Source organism: Condylura cristata, unplaced genomic scaffold (genome assembly GCF_000260355.1).
Source record: "Condylura cristata isolate star-nosed mole 26May11 unplaced genomic scaffold, ConCri1.0 scaffold00017, whole genome shotgun sequence".
In the NCBI taxonomy this organism is placed as follows: domain Eukaryota; kingdom Metazoa; phylum Chordata; class Mammalia; order Eulipotyphla; family Talpidae; genus Condylura; species Condylura cristata.
This window is the reverse complement of record NW_004567118.1, coordinates 31,851,136-31,876,899: the sequence shown is the minus strand read 5'-3', so window position 1 is coordinate 31,876,899 and position 25,764 is coordinate 31,851,136. Positions and strand designations below refer to the sequence as shown.

The following is a 25,764-nucleotide window of genomic DNA, read 5'->3' as shown; positions in this document are numbered from 1 at the left end:
CATATGTGTCTCCTGAGCAATTGCAATATGGCTCATTTGAGGAACTGGATTTCTTATTTTATTGAAAGAAAATTCATTTACATTTAAATGTAGTCAGCTGTGGTTAGTGTGCCATATTGGAGAGCACAGGGGTAGAGACCCCAAGGCAGTGGGTGGATAAGGGCCTAGAGAGAGAAGCACCAAGCTCGGGTCCAGGAGTGTGAGAGTGGGGAGGTTCCCGTGGGGAGTGCTGGGGTGCAGAGTTGGAGCCAGAGCTCCGGATTGCATAGGTGTGTGCTAGTGTCCACTCTGAGCTGCTGCCAGCTTGGCGTCTGCCTGGCTGAGAGGACAGGAGAACTCCTGAGGAGAGCCCTCTGTCCTGGCAGGGTCCCCGGCAGGGCTCCCTTTCAAGGCCTCACACTGCATCTTCAGGAGTTGGGGGCTGAGGGTCAGTCAGCATGTCTTCATGTTCTCCTGCAGGCCCAGGGTGGAGCTGGTGGCCCCGGGGTCACGCTCACCCTGTGGAAGCATTGGGGGGGGATAAAAGTCAGCTCCAAGGAAGCAGCTGTACCCCTAACACAGACACATGGGTCTGAGGCCTGGGAAGGACTGAACTCAGGGCGTTAGTTCTCTTACCGCCTCTGGCCCCATGTCCTCTGCATACTTGAACTTCTTCTGCTTGTAGTAGTGCCTCTTGGGCAGGATATGGAGCAGCAACAGGTCGCAGAGAACTGTGGCCTGAGGGCAGAGCGGGGATGGACAGGGCATGGGGATGGGAGCAAGGAGCTTCCAGAAGCTTCCACATCTCTCCTTGGTCCCTACTGACTGTGGGAACCTGGTCAAATCCTGCCCTAGTGAAACCTCGCGTCGTGGAAGGGGTAAGCTACTACCGAGACCTGGGAACTGAGATGGCCTATCCCCTGCTGCCCTGCCCTGGCTCTGGGCCTTGATCTCCCCAGATATACTGTGTGTCTAGGAGGATGAGGGTGGGGGACCCAGTAATGAGGGACAGTTATGGTCAAGTTTGGTGGTGAGAGGTTTGTTGCAGCTGCTGAGGTGTGGAAAAGTGAGGGAATCCCCATACAATGACCCTGTGACCCAGCACTTACCACCCCAAAGATGCCAATCCCAGAGCCAATGGTGGTCATTGTGGGGATGATGTCAAACTTCCCAGCCTGGTGGCAAGGTCAGGAAAGACAAGGGGTAACAGTCAGAAGGACGCTGGTGGCAGGGCTTCCTTAGAAGCCACGGGCTTCTCCACCCTCCAACAATAGCTGCCCGCACAGTCTACGCTCCACAGCTTTGGCTCTGCCTGGGAACCCAGCTGCTGTCCAGACACTCTGGGCTTTGACTCTGGGCTCTGCCTCCCTGGGTATAGGGAGATGGCAGGGGAGGTGTGGAAGCCCTGCCCTCAAAGGTACCCACGCGCATCAGTTATTAGGAGCAGAATTCCTGTCTCTGTCACTATAGATGACAACAGGACACTCACAGGAACCAAAACAGTGCTTCTGGCTCCCCTTCACACTGGACGCTCACCTTGCCATCCACGAGAATGTCAAAACGAATCCCAAACACCTTGAAAAGATGCCTGTGGTTGGTCCCATTCTCCACGAAGTGCCTGGCAAACCTTGGGGAAGGTGACATTGCAGGAGAGGGGGATGAAAAACAGTCCTGGCACAGAGCGCCAGAGATCAGGAGCCCTTGGGAGCCCCATGCCCCCCAGCATTATATAGTGGGGAGTCCTAGGCAGGACCCTGGACCTCATTCCAGCAATGCTATAGTCAACCTTTACCCTAACCCTGATGTCACCCCCTTCCTGGTGTGCCCAGACGGGGACAGGTGGCATCCAGGGCACTGAGCTGGGGCAGACACTCAGGCCTCCGAGCTCTGGTTTCCTGCTGGCTCCCTGCTTGACCATTCCCAGGAGGACAGAAGCTTCCCAGGCCCCTCTGTGCCCCTCCATCCCCAGGAACACTTGACCCCAAGTGGCTCTAGGAGGAGAAAAGCCCAAAGCACCCCTAGAAAGGATACATAGCTGGGTCTTGCAAATACCTGAAATTGAAGCCTCGAGAAAAACTTTTCTCCTCATGAAGTCCATGGAACTCATAGATAGGTTTGCAGTGGTGCACATGCCAGTCCAGATCACAGTTCCAGTCAATGGTGATGCCCACCACCCCGCCCTATCAGGACAGGCTTTAAGATACAGGGTTCAGGATCCAGAAATTCCAGTCACACAGCAATCTCTCTCTCTCTCTCTTTTTAAAGGTTTATTTACTTATGCATAGAAGACCTGGGATATAGGCCAGAGGTTCAGGGGGTGAGAGGCTTCACCAGAGACAGAGTGGGGAGCAGAACAGGCAGGTGTTGTGAAGTACACTGCTGAGGGGAGCAGCAGGCGGGACAGGAGAGGTCTGCCACGCCATGTGGGTCACCTCCAGGGCTGGGTATAGAACTCATGCTACAGTGGCTGCGGACAGTTTCATAGTGCTGCACTTTCACCCCATGTGCCAAAGGGAGAGCCCCATGCAGCAATCTCTTGATGAGGGAACATTGTTTGAGAAGAGATTCTGAGACGCTGCTTCAAGGTGGTGGGCTGGTCACCTCACTGGCCTCACTTCCTGCCCATCATATACCATCTTTCTGAATATTTCTAGAAAACACCAAGTTCTTCCTACCTCAGGGCCTTTGCACATGCAGTGGCCTATTCACACAAGGTTAGTTCTTTTTCATCCGTTGGTTACTTCCCCTGAGAGACTAGCCTGACCACTACCCCCAATCTAAAGTAGGCCCCCTTTATTTCTTCCTATTGTTCTCTGTTTTCTTTGGGGATATTTGTCACACTGCAGGGATATTTCTTTTGTGGTCATTTGTTAACCCATTTCCTCTAAGACTATGAGCTCCTTAAGGGGTGGGATTATCTGTCTCATTTGTCACAGACACCTTAGTTCCATCTCCTGTTACAGTTTGGGAGACAAGAAAATAGGGTTGAATTAAAGAGTCTGTAAAGACAAGGCCTGGGAAAAGAAAACTCAGGCAAGCAAAAAACTGTGGGTAAGGCAAGGGACAGGGGCAGGTGGGATGGGCTGAGCCATGTAAGAGTTGGGAGGTGGTCAGAACAGCTGCAGAGCTGGGGAACTAGTGGGGAGACTAGACCTGTCAATGAGGGTGATTCGTGAGGTGTTCCCAGTGTGGGTGGCCAGGAGAGTTTTAGGAACAGGGAGCTCTCACTTCAGCTTTTGGTCTGGTGTGCTGTGTCAATCCCCTCTGGAGCCAGCGGGTCAGATGTGTTTATATGCTGTCTGTAGCTGCTTTGCCCTCCAACAGTCGACTGGAGGAGTTAGAAGAGAGACCATATAATCTCCCAAATGGAAAATATTTACTTTCTGGCCCTGGAAGGAAAAGTTTGCCGATCCTTGCTCTGAACAAATGTGTTGTGAGTTTTTGCTATGACAGTGACACCTATCTATCCTTGATAGGTGGCTGCAGGAGCAAGGTAAGGAGGAGGAGCCTGCCAAGAACCACCTGCAGAGGGCTGCGGGGTGCAGGCTGTACTGAAATGTGTCCCATGCCTGAGCTCACTTGGTCCTCAAGACAACCCCACAGAGGGCCATTACTATTGCCACCCACCCACCCTTTACAGTACAAAAGCTCAGATGTAGCAAAGAGGCAGAGCTGGGGTTTGAATCCAGACCCATGCTCCTTGCAAGGTACTGCTTCTTTTGGAACCCAGATGACAGGGGATCTTAGCCTCTGGGGTGCCCTGGCATCCTGAGCAGAGAAGAGGATTTCCCAGGGTCATGGGTTATAGGATTCAAGCTGTTCTTATCTAATATTAAAAAAAAAAAAAATCTGCCCTCCCTGGTGGCACAGTGGGTTAAAGCATAGCACTAGGAGGCTAAAGCCACTTCAGCATGAGTTCGATCCCCGCCTGCCCTGGAGGTGACCCACATGGCGTGGCAGAACCTCTCCTGACCTGCCCGCTGCTCCCCTCAGCAGTATACTTCGACAATCTTCCTGTTCTGCTCCCCTCTCTGTCTCTGGTAAATCCTCTCACCGCCCCTGCACCTCTGGCCTGTACCCCAGTTCTGTATGCACAAATAAATAAATCTTAAAAAAAAATCAGGACCCCAGCAGATGTCCATTCATTCCAGCCTGTTAGGTCCATGCCAGGCTCTGCTGAGGACACAGGCTTGACCTTCAGGGTCCCCAGCGTTCAGGGATAGAGCCACATATGCACACACACTTGACCCACACCACGGAGGTTTGGGGGAGAGGGGGCTGGTTGGGTCTGCAAAACCTTCCCTGGCCTGACGGCCCTTGGCTAGCCCTCCCCACTAGCTTCGCATCTTACCTTCTCAGCCAAAGTGCTGAAATTTTGGCCTGACTCTTGTACCACGTAGCCAAGCCTGAAGACAGGGCACAGCGGGTGCAAGGTCTTATGGTAAAGACAGGTCTTCATGTAGTTGGCATCCACCTCCTCCACCAGGTTGCGCCTGCGGGGGCAGAGGGCATTGGCAGGAGCATGCCAGCTGGGAAGGCGCCCACCATGCCCCAAAGCTTCGGGGACCCCTCGCGGGCTCCAGGAATGCCCTTCCACAGGCCCTGGAGACTGAAGGACGTCCACCCCAGGCCCCCCCGGGATCTCCCTCCAGAGTGACATCACAGGACTGGAGGGCGGCAGACAGTGGAAGCCAGAGGAGTGGCCTCGGGAGCTGCCTGCATTTCTGCCCACGTTTCTCACCAACCTGTTGACCTTGAAGCGTGGAAAACTGATGCTGTTCTTGATGAAGAGAGTGAAGTTCTCGGCCTCTTGGAGAAGGGCAGGGCTAAGGGAGACCACACTCACTCACCACCCCTCCTGGGAGTCACCTGCCAGAGTAGCTGTGTGCCCACCAGAGCATCACACAGTGTACGTGGGGGTGGAAGAAGCTGGGGTCGCCTGCAGCCTTGGGTCAGAGGAAGAGTGGGCGCACTGTAACGGGCTCTCAGCCCCCTGGCTTGACCAGGAACCAGGAGGAATCTTGGTGAAGGTGAGGTCAGAACAGGGGCAACAGGTCCCACCCAGAGCAATGCCCAGATGCCCCTCTGTCTGGCCGGGGAGCCTGTTGTGGGCCCCCTGGAAGGACGGGGCGTTACCGCGGGATGTGGTCGTCCACCTCCACTGGACACCAGCCGAAGATCTCACACGTCTGCACGGTGGCGTTGAAGGCCACACACTTGCCGGTGCGGATCCCTGGAGTAAGGGAGGAACCCCTGGGTGCCCAGTGCAAGTTTGGGGTGCAGAGGAAGCCCCCCAGATCCCACCCTGGGAGCTGACAGTGATGGGGCACCTAAGAGAAGGCTGTGGACAGAGATGGGATGGGCAGCCAATCCCTGGAGCAAGGGAGGAACCCTTGGGTGCCCAGTGCAAGTTTGGGGTGTAGAGGAAGCCCCCCAGATCCCACCCTAGGAGCTCCCAGTGATGGGGCACCTAAGAGAAGGCTGTGGACAGAGATGTGACAAGGTCTGGGGTGGGCGGCCGAGGTCAGGGCAGCAGGAGGGGCCTCCTGGGGGGGAGCCTGGAGCTAACAGGGGCTCGAGAGGGGCAGGAGGAGGTGGCCTCACCTTGGGCCTTCCTTTCTGCCTTTCCCGGGGTGCAGCTGCTGTCATTTGAGCACGTGCCCCCTTCCGGGTTCTGGGGGGAGGGGAGAGCTGCTGGGTGGGGTTCTGAGGAAAGTCCTTTCCACCCCAGGCTGCGGGGCAGAGTCTCAGACCCCTTTGGGGTGGCCTTGCTCATTGCCTCCTTCCCCAGTGTCGCCCAACCGCCCTCCCCGGCCTCCTGGCTTATGCTCCAGCTGCCCACTGCCAGTGACAGCTGATGAGGTGGAACGTGGAGGGCTGCAGTTGTAGGGTCCCGAGGCTCAGCACCCAGCTGGCACAGCCGGAGGAAAGGCTGAGCACTGCCAGAGGGGGGCCGACACTTGTGGGGCTCCACGCCTGAAATCCACCACTGTGGTCCCACAAGAAGTCTACCCAGTTTCACCTCCAACGCACATGGGAACCTCCTCTCCCGGGGGTCCCAGAAAGGGAGGGCGGGCAAGAGTCCTCACCTCTCCGCAGTGACCTTGGACCTGTTGGGGGGTCGCGATGAAATTGGTCATGACCACGAAGGAACTGTCCCCCTGGAAGTGAGGGGGCAGGGCTTTGAGCTGGAAGAACAGCTCTGAGAACCCAAACACTGGGGCAGCAGGACCCTAGAACCCACAAGACGCTCCCCACCTCATGATGTCAGTGTGGAAACTAGGGCCCAGAAACACATGGGAGCTGGAGGACCTCTCTAGCCCACAAAAAGGTGAACAGAGCCCAACCCCACCCTGAACCAGGCCCTGTGGGCGGGAGGTGCCCCACCCCCACCCCTAGTCAGCTCACCTGGGCTGGGAAGACATAGTCAGCCACGTCCCAGACCTGGGAGCCCAGGCCCGGGAGCTGCGTCACTGCCAGACCCTTGAGCTTCACAGACACGCTGCTGATGAGGCCACTCGAGGTCTGGTAGCCCTTCTCAAAGACAAACACCCACCTGTGGGGTGGGGGCACAGGAGCTATTCAAGGGTGGCCCCAGCTGGTCAGGCCTTCCCCTCCCCCCTCCCCCCAGATGCATCTATGATGGCTCTCCACACCTAAGGCTATATATTGGGTTGCAGGGCAGAGAGCCCCTCGCAAACCACTCCCACGCCCCCCGCCTGCCTGTGCCTGAACCTTAGACCCACTGAACCTGCTGGGGGGTCATGATGAAATTGGTCATCACCACAGAGCTGTCCCCCTGAAGTGAGGGGTGGAGGGGACAGGGCTTTGAGCTGGGACCACAGCTCTGAGAGCCCATTCTCTTCACTTTGAAAAGATGATTCCCCAGGAAGGACACCCACTCAAGGATCCTTTCTGATCCTTTTCGAAAGAGCAGGACTTTCCAGGCCCCACAGGCCCAGCTGCTCGGACCCCAGCCCTCACTCCCGGGGCTCCTTCCTTCCTCCCTGAGTTCCTGCCTCCCAGAAACAGCAGCGAGCCTGGCCGAGCGCTTGGTCTCAATAGCTTGGGTTTGAATCCAGCTCCACTACTCACAGCTGTGTGACTCTGGGTGAGCTATTCAAGCCCTTCTGTGTGCCTCGGCCTTCTCCTCCCTAAAATGGGGATGATGACCATGGGTACCTGCGTGTGCAGTGAGTTGATGCAGGTTAAGGCACTTAAATGGGAACTGGCTGGGAGTCAGTGCGTTAGCAACATCAGCTATTACTATCTCAGCCATGCTGGAGTTTCTGGGAAGGGGGACTAGAAGGGGAAGAGGTGGCCAGCAGCCCCTGAAAGACCCACAGCTCCAGGCCTTGAGGCCCTGTGGGAGGGGTTCAGAATGAAGCTTCAAGAAGTCCCCTTCCTTTGGGGGTCTCTGTGCAAGCCGCCTCCCTGCAAGTCTAAGCAAGGTCACTGCTGCCCCCTGCAGGTCCCAAATGGCAACAGTTGAAGCCTGACAAAGGCCCCCCCCTCCCATTGCTTGCTCCAGGGGCCCCAACAGGAGGAGGGGCACCACCATATCGCCACCCGCCTTCCTTCGTTCCCAAATCCTGGAAGGCCTCTGGCTTCACACCCACGCTCGAAGGAGCGTCGAGAATGTGATGGAGGAGCTGTTCCGCGCTCTAACACCCCTCCCTCCTCCGTGGGAAAGCCCCACTGACTTCCCTTTTGGGACCCCATCCTTGCCATCCCAGCAGCATTTCACTCTTTGTCCCATGCCAGCTCCTCACTATGTAGATGGGAAATCTGAGTTCTGGGTCAGCAGAGCCCAGGGCACGCCCCCTCTGAGCAGCCCAGCGTCTGCATGTCTGCGGGGAGCCCAGGGCAAAGGGCAGCAGAGCTCACAGGCAGTGCTCTGGGCCCACTCGGCCTCTCTGGGAGACGCTGCCCTCGTGTGCTGTCAGTCTGGGGTCACAGAGGAAAGTCAAGTACAGCATCTTTGACCTTTGCCTTAACAATAGAATAGCTGTGTCACAAGGCCCATCCCTCCAAGGTCATATTTGCCTTGACCTGACCTTGCAGTCGCTACCTTGCAGTCACCATGGGAACCTGAAGCCAAACTCATTGGCATCTTCAGCAGTCCCTCTCCTTCCAGAAATTCACTTTTCTATTCCTTCCCCCATATCCTTGGCAATACCCCACCCTAAGTCTCTCCTTCATTCCCCGCTCAGAGAAGAGTCCACGTGGTGGGGAGGGCAAGGGTCACAGATGCCAGGGTTTAGGGACCAGCAAGGCCCCTCACCCTCTAGGTGGCTGCTCCAGCTTCCTCAGTAACGAAGTTAATGGCACCAACCTCAAGGACGCTGCTAGTTCAACAACGATCAGCAAGGCACACCAGTGCCATCAGCCGGGGACAAAACCCAGGGAGCAGCAGGCCTAGGTGATGGTCTGGGATGGGGGGGGAGTCCCATGAGTTCTCTTTAAGAAAAACAAGCACAGGGCCCTCCCTGGTGGTGCAGCAGGTTGGTGCTGGGTGAAGCTCAGCCAAGCCTTGGCGCTTCAGTGCGAGTTTGAACCCCACCCTGGAGGTGACCCACATGGCGTGGCAGACCTCTCCTGACCCGCCTGCTGCTCCTCTCAGCAGTGTATTTTGTCGATCTGCCTGTTCTGCTCCCCACTCAGTCTCTGGTGAATCCTCTCACCGTCCCTGCATGTCTGGTCTGTACCCCATTTCTGTATGCATAAATGAGTAAAATCTTTAAAAACAAACAAGCAAACAAACAAACAAAAATGAACACAATGCCTGGCATTCAGTGGGCACCTCCTAAATAAAACCTGCACTAAAAAAATGAAACCTACTCACTGTCTCTACTCCCCTTCACGAATCTCTCTGTCGATGTCCATGGGGTCACGCATACGAGTTACTGTGTCCCCCGATTCTTCTTCTCCTCACTCTGCCCCAAGACTCAACACCTGTGTATTTAGTTATTCAACACTTTTTCTGTATTGACCCCTACCATGTGCCAAATCCTGGTCAAAGCACTAAAAACACAGACGTGAACTCAACAAACAAAAATTTTGCACTCCAGGGACATACATCAATCAAACGGTTCTATAAATGTCAACTCCCACTGCTAGTGACATGCGCGCCCTCCCCTGTCCAAGCTCCCCCTCCCCCAGGCACCTTACAGCTACCTCCAACTCAACTCTACCCTTTAGAAAACAGCTTGGCAATTCCTCAGAAAGTCCAACATGGAATTACCACTTGACCCAGCAATTCTGCTCTTCAGTGCAAACATAAGTCGCCTAATAAGGGGGTTATGTTCTATGAAATGCACCAACCACTAGGCGATTTTGTTAATGTGCATTCAGCAGGGAGTGTGATTACACAAAGCTAGGTGACTTAGCCTGCTGCACACTAGGGCGAGTGGTACAGGCATGTAGGAACCACTGCCACATAGGTGGTCTGCCACTGCCCAAAGCACCACTAAGCAACACATGACCGCATATATCCACGAGTCCATGCACAGAAAAGTATACACCAGTGCTCACAGCAGCATTATGCATGGAAGGCAGAAAGTGGAAGTAATGTCCATCAGCTGACAAGTGGATAAACCTAAATGTGGTCTAGCTTTGCCATGAAATAGTAAGCAGCCATAAAAAGGATGAAATACTGATCCATGCTGCAACCAACACGGACATGAAAGAGGTGAAAGAAGCCTGACATAAAGGTCTATGTATTCTTTCATTTGATTTATATGAAGTTTCCAGAAGAGGCAAACTAGGGTGTGGGGACAGGGTGAGGGGTGTGGAAAGAAAGTCAAGGGATACTGAGTTTCTTTTTGGAACAGTGAGAATGTCCCTGAATTAGATGGGGCACAATTTATGATAATCCTAAAAAAATCACTGAGTTGTATTGAATCTTTTGAAAGGGTAACGTCATAGCATGAACAATATCTCAAAACAAAAACTCAACTGGCTTAATCTGAAGGCCTCATCTCCCCACAGAACCTGCTCCTCTAGAGCCAACCCTCTTATGCCAGGCTTAGAGTCGGTATCATCCCCACGCCCTCCATTTCCATCACACCCACATTCTTTGGGTCCCCCGTCCTTCCCACCCCCACCCCCACTTCCATGTAAGGACCCAGCAGATTCTCCGTGTGGCAGCTGAGAGGCGAAAGGAACTAGGCAGATGGGGTCAGCTCTGGCACGGGGCTGGGAGGACAGGCCCTGTGGCTTGTGAGGCGCAGGCTGAAGCCACAGCCGCAGGCAGGACCCCCCACGGCAGGGTTATGGGTGAGGCAGAGCAGCCCTGGGGAGTGGCAGCGCAGACTCCGGCCTGGGAAGGACAGTTCCGGGCTGGGGCTCACCCTGAGACAGCAGGCGACAGTACTCACAGTCTACGAGCAAGCCCAGCGGACAGTTTGTGTCCTTAAATTTTTTGGATGAGTCACCAGCCTCTCACACCAAGAGTTTCCTTTTACCATGAATTCAACTTTCCAGCTTCTCCTGAAAACTCAGAAACTGGGCACGGTGCACGCATGTCCTCTGGCGGTGCGGGGACGGGCAGAGCTGAGAGGCAGCTTCCCCAGCTCTGGGTCAGCCAGGGGTGGCTTCCATGCTTGGCACGGCCTCGTCCTCTCCATTCATCACGGCCTCGTCCTCTCCATTCATTACCACAGTCGTCCTGCCTCTGCCTGCCCGCTCCAGGCCTCCCCCTGCGAGGCAGCTACATGGCTCCCCACCGCCTGCAGGAGAAGCCCATGTGGCATCAGAAGCATTTAGAAGCCTGAGCAAGTGGCTCCGTTCATGCTGTCCCAGCCAAGCCCCAGTGACTCTGTCACTGTTTCTTTCCTACCCCGGGACCTTTGATCACAGTCCGCTTTCCAGCAGAAATGCCAGGATAAGAGTGGGCACACAATTAGGTTCCACCCATCAGAACAATCCATCTCCTTGGCTACACCAATTGGATCTGTTATAGACACATGACCCAGCCCCGGACACTAAGAGTCGGACCTGGGGATTCGCCGGAATCCTGGAGGCGGAGATACTTTTATGCCACAGGAATGGTAAAACAAGTATGGTACCAGCCTGGAGATGCTGGTGGCTATTTTGCCACTTCAAGGACAGAGCCTGTCTGAGAATGAAATCCCCACCGGGAAACAGAGCCAAACAGAGGAGACAGGGACTCCCTGGTGATGTAAGGGGTTATGTCACAACACTGTGAAGCTATCCGCAGCCACTGAAGCACGAGTTCAATCCCCGGCCAGGGAGCTGACCCACATGGCATGACAGACCTCTCCTGGCCCGCCTGCTGTTCCTCTCAGCAGAGTATTTTAGCCAGTCTGCCTATTCTGCTCCCCATTCTGTTTCTGGTAAATCCTCTCACTCCCATCCTGTACTTCTGGTCTATACTCCAGCGTTTGTATGCATAAATAAATAAATTGATTAAAATTATCTTAAAAAAAAAAATAGAGGCGGCAGATCCTGGCTGGCTTCATCAGGGAAACTAAATGGACTTACCAGAACTCGTCTCCTCATAAAACTTTCTCCTCTCCATGGAGGATCCAGCCAGGCCTGAAGCCTGCGTTGGCTTTTTTTTGGCTACATAAAACCATCAGTGGCCCCACTTGCCCTTCCAAAGGCATTTCGGCTAAATCACCCTATGCTCCTCCCTCACCATCTGTCTCACAGAGCCTGACATAGCACAGATGCTATAGCAGCAACCCAGCACTAATCCCTATCTAGGCCCCATCCGTGTGCTCAGGCTCAATTCAGAGCTTTCCAAAGCATGTTCTTTTGAGGGTTCTGCGTGGGGAACCAGGCAAAGGGTGAGAGAGGAGATGAGAAGAGGGCATGGGAAAGGCCAAGAGCCGAGCTGTCTGGCCCACAGCTCTGGGCCCTTGCACAAGGCTGCGTCCTCGCTGCCTCTTCCCCCAAGAACCCCCAGGCTCCCCTCCCCAAGCAGCTTTCACAGATCACCTTGGGTCCTCCTGTGTGCCACAGCCAGATCACCTTTCTCCTGCCCGCCGCCTGCCCCCCAATGCCTCCAGGCACGGACATGTCCCAACATACCCCTTGTGTGGGCCTACTTGGGGGGACATGGCAAGCTGCTGCCCTCCTCCATCACTGCAAATTCACCATCAGCCCAGGAAAGCGATGTCCTATCTCTGACCACCGGGACCTGCCGCTCCCTGCTACTGGCCTGCCTGTTACTCTTCCTGAAAGAGTGTGACCAGCGGAGGCCACGGCCTCAGTTTCCCTTCTTGGAGTCTGTCCAGGTTCTCAGCATCTCTCTCTCTGCCTCTGTCTCTGTAACTCTCTCGCCATCCCTGAGTCTATCTGAGTGGCTGTTCCCACGCCTGCTGCGCCCGGTTGGTAAAAAATTGGGAAACAGGCCTGAGATGCTGAAACCAAACCCAGGCTTGGACCTTCCGCGGCCGGCTCCAGGATGAGCGGCTGGTGCAGCGAGGGCTGTGGGCAGCGGAGGGCGCCAGAGACAGCAGGAACGCAGCGCCAGCCGCTGGGAGGGAGCTTGGTCCTTGGCTTGGGGGCAGCACTGGGGGGTGTTGCCAGGGCCCACGTCTTCCTCCATCTGCTAAGTGTCTTTGGCAGGTCAGAGTCCATCTCTGGGGGCTGCTTCCTTTCTAGGATATTAAGGGCGACTTCGGAGATGTGCTGCTGGATTCAAGTCCTGGATGAGCCTCTTAACTAGCTGTGAGAGCCTGACTACAGCACTCAGACTCTCTGAGAACAGACGCCTGCATCTACTTGGGAAACTGGGGAGACCATCTTGGTTGAGGGAAGGAAGGAAGGTGACAGGTAGTGAGGTCCCTTTCGCTGGAGGACTGTGTTCAGACAGCCACTTGGGGTGTTTGCTGCAGCTAGGAGGGGCTGAGACGGTCCTTTCCCTCTGACAGTCGGTGACTGAGCCTGAATGGGGTCCTGGGAACCTCTGGGTTCTAGGAGCCCTCTGCAGGGCCCTGGCACCACCCTAGTGAGGACATGGAAACAGACTTAGGGAGCCAGAGGCGCCGCAGTGAGGATAACGGTCTCACATCAGGCAAGCGCCGGGCTGGGCCCCTCTGCCCAGGAGGGTCAGGAGTTTGGCTAACGGTGGGACAAAGGCCATTTGTGATGTGAGACCCCAGGAGGACCAGAGCAACGTGGTCACCGTTTGGCCTCCTGGTCAGCAACCCCCCAGGCCAGGCAGCAGTCCTGATGTAGCCCCTTGGCAAAAATAAGGACTTGGAGACTAAAGGGGCAAGTCACACACCAAAGACAGCCTAGGGCTGCTGGGGGCTCCCAGGACCCCGGCAGGGATGGGGCCCCTTTTAGTGGCCCCCCAGAAGTCACTCTGAGTGGACATGAGGGCCACACACATCAGACACCCCAGCACCTCAGCCACGGGCATGCACACATGGCACCAGCCCACTGAGCACACACCCAGACACATCAGCACACACGCTCACAGGTGCTCCACCCACCACACGTGTGTGCCCCCAGAAACATGCGTGTGCAAGCTCATACCAGGCCTGTGTTGGCTCCCAGGACAGCTCACTGCCAGGGGGAGCCGAACTTACTTCTGACCCTGCAATACTGGGACAGTGGGTTGGGTCCCCAGATGCCCAGGAGTTGCTGCTGCTGTCTGGGGACCAGAGCTGTCCCTCCAACGGTTGCCCAGAGGCCCGATGGCCCCTGGAGGTCTGCATTGGAGGGTCTCTGCTCCAGTGGCTCAAATACCCCAGGGTGCTTCAAGTTTAGGTAGGCAGGCAGGACCAGGGCCTGTTCCTTCCTCTCTATGAAGTGGGCCTGTAAAGTGGGGTACAGCCATGCCTCTTAGCAGTGGCCTGGTTTGGCTGGGAGGTCCAAGGTAGAAGGGAAGAGCCCAGCTCCCAGGAAACAGTCACCAGCGAGTCTATCTCTCAAAACCAGCAGCTCTGCCTCTCCTTGGCCATAGGATCCAGGATAGGAGCGCCCTGCTCTGCCCCGGTGCCCCCCTCCCTGGCAGTGAGCAAGCAGGTCCATTCTGTCTCAATAGCACTGTGGCTTGTCAGGAAGGGTGACAACCAGTGGAGACAAAGAGGGGCTCGTGGGGGACAATGAGGACATCACAGACCTGCAGGTTGGGGCTGATACACGAGGGGGCAGAGGGGGCCCGACTCACCCGATGATGTAGACCAGCACCACGAGCTGGATCACACGGAAGATGATGCCCACCTTCCTGTTGCGTACCAGCACCATACGGGGCGTGTCGTACTCAAAGAAGAAGGCGGCCAGTTCATCCCGGAGCCGCCGTGCCATGGTGGCCAGGTTGGGGATGGAGGCCCGAGCCCCTGCGCTGCCGAGGATGGCTGGGTGTCAACACCCACACTTTTGCTTCTAGAGACTTCCAGTCCCTTAAGAAGGGCAGAGCGGAGCAGAAGGGGCCAGAGTCAGGAGTCACCTGGAGGCTCTTGGGTGGGGAGAATCCTTGGGTGGTCAGAGCAGTGCTTGGCCCTTGGCAGGCAATGGACTGTGGGCCAGCAGCGTCTGTGAAGGAATAAATTCCCAAAGATAGCTGGGGGCGGGGCCGGTGGGGCCCGACCCACTGCCCCTCCTGGCTCCGCCTGGGCCCCCACTGGGCCTCCGGAAGCAAGAGCTGTTGGCAGGAAACCACTGGCCACCCATCACTATGCAAAGATAAAGCCTTGAGGGCCCCCCAAAACCTGGCACAACAGTACTGAGGACTTAGCCCAGGGCCTGGGCAGAGTGACCTCAGGCCGGAGCCCCCCTCAAACTAGGGACCCATCCCCTGGTATGAAGAGGTAGAGGTTGGAGGTGGAGGCTGGGTGTCCTCAGCACCCCCACATCCTGGCCTGTCCATGCTGCCCCAGGCTGCCTCAGGCTGTCCCCCACACTCGCCACACCCTACCACTATTCCCAGGTGGGGAGCTTAGGACAGGACCCCACCCCTCGCAGGTCACCCTCCATCCACCTGTCCTTCGAGTCCAAGCCTGGCCCGTGCCAGGTCAGCCTCAGCACCTCTCCTCTCCCACAGTCTGCCTGTGTAGCCGTGCCCCCTCCCTGAGCACAGAGAGGCAGATAAGGCAAGGGCCACATCCCAGCATGTCCCGTGGGTCTCCCTGAGACCCCGCAGCCAGCCTGGATTAAGACCCCTGGCGCCGCCCCTTCCAGCCGCTGAGGTTGGTGGCCTTACCTACCGGAGCCTGCGTCCTCCACTGGGAAAGGGCACGGGAACTTCCCCCTGGCAAAGGCCTTGAAAGAACGGTCCTGACAGAGCTGAGGATGGAGAAGGAGAAGGCCCCTATGCAGCTAGGGGGCCCAAACTTACCTGCCACTTCAACCCAGACTCCAACCCGGGCCCCCCGGGGTTGGGGTGGGGCTCGTGCCCTGATAAACTCTCTGGCCTCAGAGCTGGAGGCCCCCCCCCCCCCATTGCTTGAGGATGAAAGAGCTGGAGCTCAGAGAGGGGAAGGAATTGAGAGCTCATGGACCAGCCCTCCTTGCCTGCTAGGTCGGTGTCCTTGTCCTCTGGCCTAGGCTCCTCCTGCCTCCAAGTCGGAGGCAGAGGTAAGAGGTAGAGAGAGGGCAAGTGATCTCCAGCCCCACACCCCGCCCCATCAAAGCTGCCCCCTGCTGACAGCTGCTGGGAGTCTTCTTCAGGGCAAGCCTTTCACTGGGAAACTGCCCTGGCGGGGAGCCCACCCGGCAGGGAATCCCAGCTGCCTGTCTGAGCAAGCTGCTCTGTGGACAGCAAGAAGTCCCCACAGAGTAGGCTCATGGCCCTTTCCTGCCCCCCAGGCCAATCGCTGGGGTCAACAACCAATCCCTGTCAAACACATCAGCCACACAGCACAGAGTTCCTGCGGATCTCAGGCTCAACTGTCTGTCTGACGCCACCTTCAAGAGGGGCTGACAAGGACGTCATGGGTTCTTCTCGGGAATAACCCAGAGATCCTGGGAGTCAGTGCTGTGGCCACCACATCCCCTCAGCCCTATCTTGACCCTAGACAACAGGGCTTGCCCCCGCCCAGCCGACCCACTGCCCTTGGAGTATAGCCCGGGGACATGACCTGCTTGCAATGGCGCGGTGTGGGTGCTGCAGCTGTGTCCACGTCTCTGTCCCAGTCTCTGTCCCACGCCTCCTCCCCCACCACAGGCAGAAGGCACTAAGGAGGAGGGCTGGAGGGAGGAGTGAGGAGGAGAGAGCAAGGAAGGAGGGGGAGGAAGGAAGAGGGAAGGCGGGAAGGAAGTCATTCTCCATCTGCATCTGTCCCTTTCACATTATCACCATATCCTCTTTCTCCTGCAAGGGGCCAGGCTTGCCGATGGACACATGGACCAATGGACAGACCGACTTGGAGCTCCTGTTACAGCTCAGTTCTTACCCTGGCACCTGGTAGACTGGCATGGGGGAACATCTCATTGAAGGGTGTTATCATATGCAAAGTGTGCCCAAAGCAATTACATCTCTCTCATCCCAAAGTTTTCTTCTTGCAAATAACTCTGCAAGCGTAAGACAGGCAGGTCAGTGCCTCTGTCTGTATTTCTAAAGTGCACCTTTCCGACCTGAGGCTGTGCTTTTCCCAGGATCTCTGGGTTATTCCCGAGAAGAACCCATGACGTCCTTGTCAGCCCCTCTTGACTCCAACACCTGTAGACCCAGAAGCCTTGTGTTCATTCTGGGTGTGGGGGCGGTGAGGCAAGGGAAGGGTCAGAGCTATGGGGGAACACGGTTCCCACACTGGCATTCAGCAGGTTTTCCTTACACTCGCCACATGAAATAAGTACTAGAACTCCCATTTTACAGATAAGGAAACTGAGGCCCAGGAAGTTGTTGAAGGTCACTTGGTAAGAAGCCCCTACGTCTGCTGGTGGCCAGGAAGGAGACTCTCCAAATTCTGAGCAGTTGGCCCCGAGCCCACCTCAAGACTCCAGCATTCAAAGCTGTCAGGCCTGCCTTATAAGCCCAAAGGCCGGGTGGCCGGCTTGGGTACCAGGCCGGGCCTTGTAGGGAGACAAGCGAGGCTGCCAAGCGCTCAACCCCTGGATAGCCTCCCCTGCCGGGCTAAATTTAGCATCTCTGTGAGCTTGGAGGGGGTCCATACCCATCCTGGAGGCCAGCCCGGGCCCTCGAGGGGGTCAGCACAGGCCCTCGAGGGGGTCAGCACAGGCCCCAGTGGGTCTCCTCAGCTGCTCCGGGTCCCAGGTTACAGGGGCCACGACCGCCTGCTGAGGAGCTGGTATGACACCAACCCCCACAGCCTCTGGGTCTGCCTGGGTGCCAGGGACCCACCCAACGCCACACCACCCTCAGGTGCCACCAGGCCAGGGCTGCAGGTCAGTCTGAGATTGCCGAGGGGAGGCGGCCTCTCTGGGGTCCGTTCTGACTTCTCCATTGTCTACACCCAGCCCTGCTCTGCTGGCTGCCTCGACCACCCAGCCCCCCACTGGGCTGTACCCTGCTGCAGCGCCCACTCCAGAGTGCCCTCCCCTGCCCTTTGTCCTCCATCTTTTTGGGTCATTTCCTCTTAACCCCCGGCCACTTTCTGCCCCGGGAACGTGGGTTTCCGCAGGCTGGCGAGGCACCTTCTCCTCATCACGGGCACCCACTGGCCATCCTGCCCGCCCACCACACACCCACCGCCCGCCCGCCCGCCCACTCCTCTCTTCACCCTTTCTTTTCTTTTAAATCGGACTGTGTTGAGGTATAATTTATTTACAGTCGAACGTACCCATCTGAGGCAGTTTGATGAGCTTTGACAGGCACTCGCCTCCCCCCCACATCTGTTCCCCTAGAACATTCCCTTCTGCCCTCGGGGGGCCCCCCCAGCCCCAGGCAGTCACTCATCAGCTGTCATTACAGACTTGTTTTGCCTTCGCTAGAACTTCACCTTCAGGGAGGTGTTGCAGCACCGTGTAAGTTCCTTTGGGGTCTGGTTTCTTTGACTCAGCACAGCCGTTTAAGCGCATTGCTGCAATAAGGCTGGTTGGTGCCTTTGATGGCTGAAGCATATCCCACTGCGTGGCCTTAGCACCACGTGTTAGGGCCTCTCCTGCTGGTGGACAGCGGGCTGTTCTCGCTCTGGGACTAGCATGAACAGAATGGCCACCGGTACGGGTCTGGGGCTTTGTGTGGGCCCTAGCCTTCGTTTTCTGGCTTTGCCCCTCCATTTCTCTCCGTACAGCCCCCTCAGGGCTTCCCCTACCCTGAGAGGTGCCGCCCGGGGTGCATGGAGCACAGAGTCCAGTCACTGGAGGGGTGATGGGAGGCCCGCGGCGTTCTGGCAGCTGCCTTTGCCTGGCCGGTGAGAAGTGTGCCGGGGCCTGCCCTGGAATTCCCTCCTGGGCTAGCGGCTGTGAGGTAGGAGACCTCTGTTTACCTTGGCCGCCCCATCTTGCCCTGTCAGGCTCCATGCTGCGGGCTGGACAAGGCCGGACTTGGGCCGGGCTGGTTGGGGGTGGAGGCAAAGCGGGTCTAGCCCTTGGCCTCCAGCAGCTGCTGGGACTTCTGGGGCCGCCGCCTGCTTCCCGTGCCAGCCCCCAGGCCCATCTTATCTCCTGCCCAGCCTGTCCACTGTGACAGGCTAGCTAGATGATCAGATTCTTAGAGGCCTTGGGTTCCTTGCCTACAAAATGGAGCCCTGCCAGGCCCACCTCACGGGGCAGGTTGAGGAATCAGGGGATGAGAGCAGGAAAATGAAAACATTTGTATCTGAGTCTTGTAGATAGAACGTGTAGCAGGGAGAATTGCCCCCCTGCTCCCACTGTGAGCTGTGTCCCAAACCTTGCCCTGCCCCACCCCCCCAAACCACCCCGGGAGATGCTGTCGCTTCTAGACATCTTCACAGGCCCCCACAGCTATGCGGGCTCCAGGCTGAGGCAGGCCCCGCCCTTGGTTTGCTGCCCTGTTGGCACTATGGTGAGACTCCTGATGTTCGAGTAAGGGGCTGCACATTATATTCTGTGCTGAATCCCACAAATGATGAAGTTGGGCCCGCCTCTGGCAGTCCGAGTCCCCTTCCCAGGGCAGCTGCAAGGCAGGCTGGAGGCACAACCTTAGAGTCCTCTCTCCAGGGAGGAGAAATGAGGTGAGAAGGGAACATGGCTATTTCCTCTCAAAGACCCCTCTCAGTGGGCAGGACCACATGGGCAAATCAGCAGCTATCTCAAGCAGCTTCAACAGAGGCCCCAGTGTGCTGAGGGAAGCCGGAGCAGGCGCATTTCAGGTAGCGGAGGACAAGAGGCGGACAACAGCCGAGGCGGGGGCCCCTCAGTGGGGTGCAGGGGCCCTGATATTCAGGCTCCAGACCTCGCCCCACCTCAGGGGAAGTCATGAAGCTCCCCAGCCCCTGCCTCAGTTTCCTTGGGGCTGACGTGAGTTGTAACATGTGCAGAGGCTTCAAACACGGACACAGACTGTCATGTGCTGTCCATGTGAGGAGCAGGCAGCTGGCGCCTCTGTTTTCGGGGCTCAGGAATCCGGGGTCTCGCCTCAACCTTGTCTCAGATGAAGAGAATGACCCCAGTAGGCCACACAGGAACGGCCACAGACCTTCGCTCAATTCCTGGTGTGGGACCCCAGGGAGAGGTGGGACTATTGCCCAGGAAACAAACCATCCTGTCGCCCCAGGCATTCAACCTTTATTTCTCTACCAAATTGCATGTCAGCAGATGGGTCCAGGACTCAGCACACACACACACACACACACACACACACACCCACTTCCCTTCTCCCAGCGGGAAAAATATACAATCTCTGCAGCTCCTGCAGGCCCGGAGAGAAGTGGGCAGAGGCCTCAGACTGCAGGGCACAATGGGGGCTTTTGATTCTGAGGCCCAGGATCAAATGTGAGTCTTGATTTACATATAAAATAATCATGTTGCACACTCTTTAGGAGGCATGATCTTCTACTGTCTTCTAACATCTAGCTAATCTTTGCCAAAGGGGCAAAAGCTGGGTTTAGAGAACATTTGTGCTCCTCACATGCTCTTTTCTTTCATCTGGCATGATCCGTAAGGATGCACGGAGCTCCAGCAGGGAAGGACATGGTACCCTCGGGTAGCTAGCTATTCTTAGTCATGTCCTTTCCACTCCTGCTGTGTGGGTTGGGTGCAAAGTGAGCTCCAGACCCCTGGGACTCAATCCCCTAGCCGTGCAGACCTTGAGGTGAGATGGCCTTGCACAGCAACAGGGTTGTCAGGCGCCCGACGAGGCCCAGAGTCTCAGCTGCCAGGGACAAGGCGAAGGCAACTTCAGCCTGGCAAACCAGGGAATCTGGAGAAGGCAGGTCTGTCTGCTTGCACAGGACAGAGAAACCTGAGTCGGGAGTGCGTGGAGTTGAAGCAGACAGACTCGGCTGACTCCTGGGAAGGAAGCCTCCTTCCCCTCCCCCAGGCCCGTGTCCCACTCTCTGACCCTTCAACCACTGCACATATAAACAGGAACATATTCAAGCTCTCATGAGCCAACTTTGTGGAAGCAGAGCAGAGTGGACGGGGCTGCCTTCTCCTGTCGCGCACAGCTGGGCCCAGATGTCCCCCTTGCACCCCTGGCGACCAGGCCCCAGACCACGCACTATGAAAAAGGTCAGGGTGGACCCCAGGAGCCCTGCATCAGCACAGAGGCAACGGTCACCAGGGACCGGCCTGGCCAGGGACAGGCCTGGCCTCCAGGCGAGGAGAGCGGACTGCAACACGTGCCGTGGACTGGGGGTGGCAGGTCTGCATCTCTGGACCTGCTGCCAGCTCCGGCCTCTGGCAGGCCCCTCGCAGCGTGCTGCTCTCAGGACAGACCTCAGGGTGAGCTTCCCAGGAGCGTGCCAGAGACATGCTGTGGAGCCCCCAGGCAGACAGAAGTGAGGCAGAGACCCTAGGGCCAGGCCTGGGGTGGCCTCCAACCTCAGGGGGGCGAGGCGAGCAAGCAGGTGAGCGTGGTGGTGGGCAGGGGCTGGAGTGAGCACTTCGGCACCATCAGTCTGAGGAACACTTGGGAGTCTCCACTCTGGTCCTGGCACTCACTCCCGGTCCTTTTTTTCTGGAAGAAAGACCCAAGAGCAAGTTAAGAAGTGTCAGTGACAAGTCGATTCCTTCTGCCCCCTTCTTCAGCTACCCCATCCCCCCTTGGCTTCAGCTGGCCAGCCCCCCACCCCCGCCCGTCCCACAACATCCCCTCAGGCGGACAGCTGTGCTCGGCTGCTCCCTGGGCCTCCTTCACTGTACGTATTCCATCAGCCGCCCTGCCACCCCAGTGCATGTCCTCCTTTTGGTTTTTGGAGTGGGGAACCACCCTCCAGCATTGCAAGCTCCAGAAACCAGGGCATCCTCGACTCCCGCCCCATCCCATATGCCCAGGCCTGTGATTTCAGCCCATCGGACCTCTGCTGCCCCAGGTCTTGAGACCCTCAGCCCCACTTACCTCCCCTTCTCCCTGTCGGCCTGGCAGCAGGCCACTAACCCAGCCCATCCTGCCCTCCAACGGCTCCCTCCTCCTTCAGAACAAAGTGCAAGCCGCCTCATCTTCTGGATGTCTGACTCCCAGATCTGTCCAACTCTGCAGCTCCAGGCCTCCCTGCCCTCAACCCAGCCCGAGGGCCTCTGACAGCTGCTCAACCACACCTGGACAGAGCCAGGAGGTGGGACAAGAGGACCCACCACTAAGCCCCGGGCACTGACCTGGCATCCATAATTCTCCCTTGTAAATCACGGGAGGCTGCAAGCATCAGCCCTCGGCAAAACTTCCCTAAAAGGCCACACAGCTGGCTTGGGAACGTAACAGGGTCCCGTCTCTCACCCCCGCCCCGTCTGGCTTTAGGAGGCCCGAGGGACTGCAGGCGCATAGGGCAGAGCTGTCCTGGCTTCCAGTGAGCACACTCCACTGCAGCCCATCACAGCAAGGGCAGTGGTGACGCTGCCCCGGTGCCCCACCTGAGTCTGTTCCGTGGGCCCCCAGCGACTCGACAGCAGGGCACCTACTTGCAAGCCAAACCTCTTCGGAACCATGACCAACGCCTCAGGTGAATGGTGCAGGCAGCGCGTCCCCAGGGCCGGCCCACCTGGGGTGGGGTGCAGTGTCTTCCCCGGGCCAGCTCAGCTCGGCTCACCGGTCTTCCTGCCTATGGTCACATCCCTCCCGTCTGTCCTCCAGTCACCCCAGTCCTTCTCATGCCTACACCCCCGTGTGCCCTGAGGACACTGTCCAGGGTCCTTTCTGGGCATCTGAGCCCTTGCCGCTCCTTGGCCTCACCTCTCCACTTGTGCTGAGCCCCAGCCCGCCAGTGACGCCACGCTGACCCAGCCCCTTCTCCACCAGGTCCCAACCTCCAGCTCAAATCCCCAGTCACACTCCGCCTCTTCTAGAAACTCCCCAACCCAGCCCTTCCAAGCTGCCCCATCCTGCTGAGGGTGTGCTCCCTCCTTCTGGGCCTGCATCCTCCACCCAAGAAAGAGAAATTTAGCCATGGATTGACAGAATTCTCTCACTTTTAAGTTTTCTCAAAACCAAAACAGAAAACCAACAAACTATTGCACTCCTTGGCCACTGTGGCCACCAGGGAAGACTCTAGAGAGCCCGCCCAAACAGCCCATGTCCCCAGGAGGCCTGGCTTCACAGGTAAGTGGATATGGTCAGGGCTGGCCAGCGGGCTCCCTGACAGACCAGCAGTGCTCAGAGCTGGGGCGGCCTGGGCTCCTGGATTTCACAGTTCATTCCCCTTCCCGGGTGTCCACAGGGGGTGGGCCACAAAGAGCCACACGGAGGCAGGTTATCCCCACCCTGCCTTGAGCAAATCTTGCTGTGACTGAACACCAGCCTCCACCTTCAGGCAGGCCCCCCACGTATCTGGACAGATCCGGGGTGGGCCAGCTCCTCCAGAAAGAGGAAGCCAAAAAAGATAAATATTTGCAGCCCTGGGGAGGACCGGCCTGCGTGGGAGATGGCGGCCGATTGATTGCCTCGGCCCCTGTGGAATGACAGGCTCGTGATCTATTTATAGCCCCCTACCCCCAGGCACCCTCCCCTGGGCCCAGGACACATTCCTGCCAGAGTGGCCCTCAAGAACCAGCTATGGACCGCAGGGCTCGGCCCTGGTTGGGTCTCTTGTTTGGCCCATCCACGAGGCCAGCTCACAGGGTGGGGGACTGCCTCGGTTGGGAGTCCCAGAAACCAGGCGCTTCCTGCCCCGCTTCTCCTCCTGCTGGGGAGTCCTGACAGTGAGAATGCGTCCCTGGCCACTGGGAGGTTCAGAATGCCTTGTCGAGTCCCTTGTGGGGCCAGGCAGATGGAGCCCATGCTCCAGACTGTTCCTCCCCACCCTGGGCCCCACCAGCCTGTTCTCCATTCCTAGGTTAGGACAGACTCAGAACTCTGAGCTGGGAAACAGACAACCAAACCTTGCACCCAACCCACAAGGTGACACCAAGAGGCCAACCCGGTGTGGTCTGGGGTCCGGGAGGCGGTCAACAGCTGCCCACTCCATGCCTGGGAGACTGTCCTGAGTATGCCTGGATAAAGACAGGCCAGGGCAGGCGTCAGAGGTCAAGGCCCAGAGGGGGACGCGGAGGGCCTGCCGTGCAGAGGGGCGGTGGTCAGTGAGGACGGCGAGCAGCGTGGCCCTGAGCGGTGCTCCCTCGGCAGCCCGTGAGCCCGACCCTGCAGACGCCAAAGTCACAGCCACCAGAGCCCCTTCTGCCTGCCACGTAGCAATCCAAGAGCACCCTGCTCTGCACAGACAGGGAGGATGAAGCCAGCACGGGCCCAGTGCAGCCGGGGAAGCGGGAGGTAGCGGGGCGGGCGGGGCTGGGTCTCCCGCTCACCGTCCATGTGGTTCCGGGACAGGTACTTGAGCGCCTCGTCCAGCAGAATGACAGGCAGAGATATCTGGAGCACCACTACCCACTGGCGCCCATTCAGTGGGGTCACCTGGAAAATGAGCTGGGGCAGGGGAGAGGGGGTGGTTCAATGGGGGACTGCCCGGCGCCCCCATAATTTACCTGAGCCCCTGAGGTACTGGACTCTTCGAGCAAGGCCCAGATCTTCATCCACCCCACTTCCTCTGCTGTGCCACCCTCCCTCACCCACGGGACCAAATCCCTGTGTCCTGCTGGGACGTGGGAAGGATTCTGCACTGGGAAACAGGGTAGTCTTTCCTCCTGCCCCGGCCTTGGGAGATTCCCCACAGCAAGGGGCATCCCCTCTTCTGGCCCCCTGGTCTGGGGGCTCCTGAAGGTGGGGACACTCTTGGAGAACGGTGGCAGGCCAGGGCCCCAGCACAGGCTGCTGGCACCCCCACCCCACCCCCAGGCTCCCAGGGAGCCACCGCCCAGAGGGTGACTCAGGCGAGGACCGGACCCTCTCCCGCAGGAGTCAGAAGGGGTGTGGGGCAGGCAGGTGACTCACTGGCAGGGGTGGCACAAGCAGGATGAGGAAGTGCAGCGCCATGGACATGGCCACGGCCGCCAGCAGCCAAGGGTTCAACCAGGGTGGCATCCGGAGCAGCGACTGGTTCTCCGAGACGCTGCCAAGGGCAGAGGGCACTTACCTCAGGCAAGGATGCGGGCAGGTCCTGTCGTGGGCACCCACCACCCCCAGCCCAGGGGGATGCAAGGGGCCCGAGCCTCAGCATTGCTCTCCCCAGGGCTGGAGCATGGCCAGGGACCCAAGCTGCAGGGTGTGTCTGGCGTCTGCTCAGCCCCCCAAAGGCTTGTGCTGGGGCTTAGCCCCCCGTTCTTTGTCCCTCAGATCCAATCCTGGCCCCTGTTTCTTCACACCCCTTTGTTCTCTGGGTCCCAATGCCGTCCCCACTGATTCTCAGAGCCCTTTTCTAGATCCCTGACCCTCACACCCCAGTCCTGGGCCTGCCTGACACTGAGCCCCCACCCTCAAGCTCCGGCTCCCTGGCCCAGCCCACCTGTTCAGGGCATTACACATCTCAATGGTCACCAGCACGGACAGGGCCATGGTTGTGGGGAAGCGGGACTCGAAGACCTCGCAGTCAATGCCAGCAAAGAGAGGGTTATCCTCGGAGCACTTCAGGAAGTTCCTCTGGGGGCACCACGGTGGATGGGATGGGAACAGTCAGGGGAGGGGCCGGTGGTGAGGAAGAGGGAAGCCTCACCCCGCCTCCGCCACATCTCAGGACTGAATACAAGTGTATTCAGGGCCCAGGGTGGGCCCAGGGAGGGGTGCATGCCCAAGAGAGCAATGGGGCAGTTGTGCCAGGGAGGAGGGCACATAGTTCTGGGCAGACATGGTGGACGAGAGGGAGACCAGAGGGCACCAGGCTGGGAAGGCTGGCAGGAGGCCCTGGAACAGGGGATGGGCCTGGCTTCACCCTGTAGCTACAGTATGGGGGTGTGGCTTACAATCTGAGGTAGGTGTGGGTTAATGCGCATGGGGCATGTGCCTGACACGACTCCTGGCATCTGTCCCATCCTGTCCCGGGGGAATGGGGAGATATGGAGTGGTGGAGATGGGGCTGGAGGGGGGATTAGCTTGGGAGAAAGATGAGAGACCTGGACTGTGGGCCTGTATCCTAGGGAGGGATCTGGGCTCAGAAGAGATGTGGCGTGGGTAAGGGACTGTCCTTGGAGACGCGGGGTCCGCAGTATAAAGAATGGCAAGAGACAGGACAGGAAGAATGCAGCCACCCAGGGCCCCCACAGGAGTTCGATGAGCAGAGGAGCCTGAGGCAGACCTGAGCCTACAGAACTCCGGGACAAGAAGGTGAGCCCCACTTCGGCTCTGCTGCCGAAGGGAGCACCCATGTACTTGAGGGCCATCGAGGGGTGGGGTCAATTTGG

General features: G+C 57.9%; 2 protein-coding genes across 3 annotated transcripts in view; both read right to left on the bottom strand.

The window, feature by feature from the left end:
* Positions 1-243: 243 nt before the first annotated feature.
* P2RX1 (purinergic receptor P2X, ligand gated ion channel, 1) lies at positions 244-14,265 on the bottom strand. The gene is made up of 12 exons (XM_004685122.2): positions 14,129-14,265; positions 6,388-6,535; positions 6,069-6,140; positions 5,584-5,653; positions 5,116-5,212; positions 4,725-4,805; positions 4,331-4,472; positions 2,032-2,159; positions 1,516-1,606; positions 1,089-1,154; positions 616-717; positions 244-498 (listed from the first exon to the last, which is right to left on the bottom strand). Exons 1-12 carry the CDS (start codon positions 14,263-14,265, stop codon positions 433-435), a joined length of 1,200 nt encoding a protein of 399 aa, XP_004685179.1. The 3' UTR covers positions 244-432.
* A 5,331-nt stretch (positions 14,266-19,596) lies between these two features.
* Positions 19,597-25,764, bottom strand: part of ATP2A3 (ATPase, Ca++ transporting, ubiquitous) — a 30,393-nt gene continuing 24,225 nt past the window's right edge. Inside the window, exons 18-22 of one of the 2 annotated variants that reach the window (XM_012726616.1) lie at positions 24,873-25,006; positions 24,362-24,479; positions 23,779-23,896; positions 23,394-23,466; positions 19,597-21,001 (exon numbers count right to left, since the gene is read on the bottom strand). In XM_012726616.1, the coding sequence (XP_012582070.1) occupies positions 20,938-21,001; positions 23,394-23,466; positions 23,779-23,896; positions 24,362-24,479; positions 24,873-25,006 (507 nt within the window). In that variant the 3' untranslated portion in view covers positions 19,597-20,937. The remainder of the gene's footprint in view (positions 21,002-23,393; positions 23,467-23,778; positions 23,897-24,361; positions 24,480-24,872; positions 25,007-25,764) is intronic. The other variant, XM_012726617.1, reaches the window with a different exon arrangement.